This window comes from Polyodon spathula, chromosome 7 (assembly GCF_017654505.1).
Source record: "Polyodon spathula isolate WHYD16114869_AA chromosome 7, ASM1765450v1, whole genome shotgun sequence".
Classification (NCBI taxonomy): Eukaryota; Metazoa; Chordata; class Actinopteri; order Acipenseriformes; family Polyodontidae; genus Polyodon; species Polyodon spathula.
Genome location: NC_054540.1, coordinates 47660590 through 47666589, shown reverse-complemented (window position 1 = coordinate 47666589; position 6000 = coordinate 47660590). Strand labels below are relative to the sequence as shown.

At 39.2% G+C, this 6000-nt stretch overlaps 1 protein-coding gene across 3 annotated transcripts in view; it reads left to right on the top strand.

The window, feature by feature from the left end:
• The first annotated feature begins 239 nt into the window (after window positions 1-239).
• The window catches only part of LOC121318695 (protein Shroom4-like), a 58642-nt gene continuing 52881 nt past the window's right edge, over window positions 240-6000 (top strand). The window contains exons 1-2 of one of the 3 annotated variants that reach the window (XM_041255642.1): window positions 308-368; window positions 1774-2068. In XM_041255642.1, coding sequence (XP_041111576.1) covers window positions 1931-2068 — 138 coding nt within the window. In that variant the 5' untranslated portion in view covers window positions 308-368; window positions 1774-1930. Of the gene's footprint in view, window positions 369-1773; window positions 2069-6000 lie in introns of all 3 variants that reach the window. The other 2 variants (XM_041255641.1, XM_041255643.1) reach the window with 2 other exon arrangements.

Here is a 6000-nt window from a genome sequence, read left to right as displayed (position 1 = left end):
ACAACAGCATGGCTAGATAACCCATCCAATACCCTTACTATTCTCTGTGTGAAGAATGCCTCCTTCCTTCTGTCTAAAGTGTAATTGACTTGGACCGTGGTGTCCTTACAATATCCTGCCAACATTATCACTGTGTACAAAACGATATGACTTTTGTTAATAGATAACAGCTGTTCAATGTTCAGTATAAATTACAGAACAGAATTTGTTTAGAAGACATTTCCCACATGTTAAATCTACACAAGTTGTCGACAGAGTGTACCATACCTAAGAAGAGTGATAATCAAGGCTTGCCGTCCATGTTCTTAATTATTAGTGTGAGCAATTTTAACCCTAAATCATGGATTATTGGACTTCACGCTGGGAAGGTAAATGCTGCTCAGTTACTTTTAGTAGGAACACATTACATTTGCATTATTGGGGCCAATTCACACAACTTTAAAGGCTGTGTTAAGGAATGATTTTTTTATGACTATTTTTAAGCACATTTGTATTATTCCCACAACCACTTGTGCTAAAGAAGATTCTTAGGAAGTTTCATCACAAAACGATACATGCAAAGCTCTAAAATGTGACATTAAAAAATGATTTTTGTAAACAATAATATTGGGTGGTCTAATTTTCAGCAAAGAAGTGCATTTAAAAATATTATTATGATTTTACATAGTCCCAGTTTTTGTATACATGTATATGGTCAAATCCCCATTAAGCAATGCTCTGGGAAAATACCACCACAAATTGAATGTAGAATATCATCCTTTCCCTCTTAGGTTTAAGGATAAGTTTGGCACATAGCTCAGTTTCATTAAAATGTGCACCTAGTACTGTCTCTAGCTTGGACACTCTGTGGTGCTTCATTCTCCTGATCTGATTGGAGAAGAATTAGAACAATAACACTGTCAATAGATGTAAGAGCAGATAAAGGGTTTTGTTCTTAATTCCTTAGCAATTGAGGGTAGAAATTCTGCGACTGAAATTGGTCATTTGGGCAGCATTGGAGGCGCCCGATAACTGAGAGACTATTTTCAGAACTGTCTCAAAGTCCACGAGTGCTGCTGTCTTACAACGAGGGGGTGCAGCTTGTGTATTTAGAGAATAAATGCCAAATGGCAATTTGCATAACAGATAAACCAGTCTTGTACACAAAACACAAGGGGAAAAGGCGAGTGAAGCTTGTCTTCATATACCCAGTTTATCTTTGTGTGGCCAAGTTTACCGTTTCACTACTAGTCTCCATTCCAAACTAATTTATAGTTATATTGTTTTTTCAGGATCGCACACTTTGTGTGTGTTCACGAATGTGTTTTGCTTCCCCGGATTACTGCATAGTTCGCAAAAGGCATCTAGACTCCTGCTGTTCCGTTTATTGACAGGGGCGGGCACGTGCGAGCCCACAGCTGCAACAGTAAATTGAGGGAATGTAAACAAATTTGAACACCAATGTGTAAATATAGAGTGCACACATAATAAAAAAAAAAGAAAAAAATATCAAGGAATTATATTTGTTTGTATGAAATGTAACAATCGTGTGACACAGCAGGAATATAAGTGAGCTAGCAAACATTAGCAATTTGTAAATGTGTTTGGACGTTTTAATTATTATAAACTTCCGTCCTTCACGCCAGATATCACCGTTGATAAACAAGGTTTATTTTAAACATCCATAAATTCTTCAGAATAAAAAAAACACAAAAAACAATGAAACAATTGATGCATAAACCCTCCCCATGGAACTGCATTGGAACTGCTGAATGAAGTCCTTTCTGCTTACAGGTCTTTCTCCCTGTCAGTCACCGGGCTCTAGCAGTCGTGTCACTTCCTCCAGTCGAGTTTCTGTTAGCTACAATGAAACAGAATAGATGCCAGTGATGCTGGAGATGGGGAGTTTCTAGCGAGCACGGTAGGAGATGCTGGGTGACACACATTATCAATGATGGATCAGAGAGTGGAGACTATTGATCAATTAGTATCTTTCCAGCATATCCAGGTCCACTTACAAGGAGGGGCTCCTTGGGGGTTCACTTTGAAAGGGGGTCTGGAGCATGGGGAACCGCTCATCGTATCGAAGGTAAATTTTAAACGCAAACTATTGGTTACATTTTGTTGAAATCTAGGTAATAGACGACTAGTCTGTAGCGGAGTTCCTGGGGTTACCCGGTGTAACAGCATCAAAGCGGACCAGAGAACAATGATATCTTTTCGTTTTTGGATGCTTAAATCCCGGTCTGTTTTTCAAACTTTTTGTAGATAGTAAAAGCACTCAACATTGAATACGCTTGTAGCATTACTTTAGTTAGCACTAAAAAAGTAAATAAATACAGGAATATTTATTATTAGATTTAATGGGTAACGGAGATTATATTTTCGCGTTTGTTTTTGAAAGCTTCACAGATCAACATGAATTATTACTACAATATTGCAGGAAAATTACTCTAGAGCGCTAACCTAAGACTGCATCTGTACAGAATGAATTGTTGCTGCTTTTGTCATTTGTTACAGATGTAACGTGATTTACAGCACTGCATTCTGGAATTATGGATCTGGAATATATTATTGATGAGCTATAATCTGTATATTTTGTTTTTATACAAATTTTTAACAGTGAGCGACAAGCTTACCGATATTGGTGCTTGTCTTTTTAACATTCCAAGAGTTTTGTCTGCCTTACATTAAATTAATGGCGTGTGAAGGCAGGGCGAGGTTAATGTGAAAGCGCGTTTTCAATACCGTATGTTTAAATGGTAGTTATTCCTAGCACCTGTATAATGGGGAAGACATTTTTCTTGCCTTCATTTAAATGTTTATGCTGTCCACGTATACATGTCTTTTTGTATCAGTCATTGTTATTGTTGCTACCTTGATCTTCTGAAAACCTTACCATTCCATGATGTCACGTTAGGTAGTAGGTTGCCCTGTGGGATGCATTGGGGACCAAGTTTCACGTTTGCGGCATGTATTTCTAAACGCTACCTGGTGGGGAGGCTGTTTTAACAGCAGCTGCTGTTTTTTCGTGTTTGGATACTTCATACACTTCTTTGTTTTCAGATGCAGAGTAGCATATTGTTGGTTTGTATTGTTTTGCTCCTGGAATTTCCAGACCAGGGGCTCTTCGCTGCTGAGTGTTAAGTGCCCTACAGGATGTCCTGGTTCCCTTCAGGTTGTATGCCTTGAAGCTTCATTACAGATAGTTAAGGACAGAGATTCTCAAATCTGTTTTTCAGGAAACGCTAACAGCCTTGCCTAAATATGTATTTTAAATCTCTTTTTTAATACCAAGGCACTCAAAACAGTGCTTAAAGCCACTGAGACGTTAGTCCTATTTTGTGTGTGTGTGTGTGTGTGTGTGTGTGTGTGTCATTAGGCTACATAAAAAAAAATAAAATAAATAAAAAATAAAACAGTAGGAGCATTGAAACAATTTTAGACAGTCTGTGGTCCAACATCCAGGATTGCGTCACACACTGGTGTCAGGGGTGGAAAAAAGAAAAGATTTTCCTCGCTGTATTCCATTGGAGGTACTATTTATCTTTCTTGAATTAAAATATTTAAACAGGATGTCCATATGAGACCACTTTCAGTGAATCACCTTGTCAACAGAAGTGAGGCTACAGATACAATCAAAACAACTAAAGCACAACAATCATACCGAAGCAAATAACTGAATAACTTGCCAAGTTCAAACTGAGGTAAAACAAATACCTTCATCTGTGTTTTAAAGGCTTGATAGTGTCTTCAGGTCAAGCTCTAGACTGCCATTTGCTGTCTTGGTGTTGACGTTTAATATGCTTATTCAAACATGCCATTTGCCTCTTTCTATTAATCCTCTTGCAACATGTACAAAAGCAGAATTATAGATGTTTAAACCTAATAAATCATAGCTGTTAAGACACTACTTGAAACAGTACCAGGAGAAAGGAAGAGGGGATTCCTAGGCTCATGCTAGCACATTCTCCTATAATTGGATGTTGTTTTTAGTGTGCATGGGGGTCTTGGACACATCCTGTAGGATAAATGAATCACTGGATGGCAGGAGGAGGCTAGTGGTGGCTTTTAACCTCTTCATGGTAGCCAGTTTAATAAAGTGCTAAAGAAACTCTGTGAAGTACCGTTCTAGAGATCTCAGTATAAAAATAAACTCATAAAAACACTTGAGTCCTAAAGGCAATTGTAGTGTGTGGTGGTGAAGTTCACGACCACCCACTACAAAAATCAAAGAAATGGCGCTGGTTACTGTTTTAGACAGACAAATGGGCAAAATGCCATCTTGAAGAAGTGTCTCCGGAGACTGACAAGCATTCTGAAATCCTTACATTGACTACAGTATGAAGTTACAACGCGTATCGTTTTTGTGACTTGAACCGTTTGTAACGGTCTGACCTTCAGTGACCTTGGAAAGTAAGCCCCCCCCCCCCCCCCCCCCCCCCCCAATGTAAACGGAATGTCTTGATCCATATAACAATAAATACCCTGCTTGCATCTGGCCATTGAATGTGCTTTGACACTGCTTGAAAAGATCTGCTGACTCCACATGTCGGCGTGAATGCAGCCATCTCATTTGAATGCGGTTGTCTTTCCTCATGCCTCTGTGACAGATCAAAATCTTAACAGCCATATCAAATTTGGCTTTAGCACAAGGAGTGCTCTTCTTAAGAATATGTATAATAAATTGAAGAATTTTCTAAGAGTTTAGCTTTTTGAAGTAAAGCTTGCAAGCCCATGTTGAAAATATCAGCTGGAGTAGAATAGAAACACCCTTTGGAGTCTCACTTGCTTCCTTTGTTTATTTTTTTTCTTTTGCTTCATTGAGCTACAGTAGAGCTTGCAGATGTCATTCATTACCTCCTGCATGTCAGTTCTCCGTGACAAGAAGACTTCAAGCAGAGGGAGAGTGTCTGAAGCTGAAACTACCTCACAGAATGGAAATAAACGAATGAGCCAACCAGCTTGTGTTTCTCATGAATGCACAAAAGGGTAAACTGTGGACTAATTATGGGACGCTTGATGGTCATTAGATGCACTCTTAAAATTTGACACGTTTTCTGTTCTTTGTAGAAACTATTTTTTTAGCTTCTTTTTAAACTGACTAAAGTAAAATACATGAATATATTTGTGTACAAAACCTTAGTATACCAAAGCATTGCTCCTTTTTTCTTTCTATAATAACATTGGTGCAATGTACAGTATCCAGTATGTGTGTTTATGCTTTTTCCTACAAGCTCTGACATTTCTATTCATGTACCTCATCCATTTAACAGTGCAGGTTCTCAAGTAAGAATATCATTTAGAAAGTCAACAGTGTGCGGTCATTTCTCTAATATTTTACTTGGCCCTGTTGGAATGGAAAGTTTTGCCAGGTATGTTTTTCAAGGTGTCAGTTTCAGTGTGCTGGGGGGATTTAACAATTGTATTTATGGCTAGGCTTCTTGCTCTTGTAAATCATTAACTGTCCTCTTGAACAACCATGGTCACTTCAGTCATACTTTAACATACACTGCAGGCCTCACGGTTTCAGCCTCTTCAGCGGCTCCCCCAGCCTAATGCAAATTAACTTCTTTGCTTAGCTTGCTGTTGATTTTATTGCTTGCATATGACCTTTTCTCTATCAGAAATGGGCCCAGCTAGGTGGCGCAGCGGCCTTTCATTTCTGGAGACCAATACGACAGTGAGTTGGGTGGCAAGAGGGTATCTGTTCACATCACAAAACCACTACAGGATTGGCAGTCCTGACAGAGGCCCTAGACTAGACTTATTTGCAGAACTAGGAGAGTTTATGATTCCATTCTCATTGTCCCTCACATTTCATGAGCACAGATTCACAAGCACCTTGTTGTGTTTGCAAGCCAAAGCCTTACCACGCTGGTGAGTGTTTCCATCCTTGGTTCCCTGGTCCCCCTGAAGAAAGACTCCTCCAATACCAAGCCAGAGTTTCTCTGCTGGAGTGGCCTTTGCTCAGCTTGTGTTCCAAACTGTCCCTTTTCCACACAGTGCCCACAGTTCTGA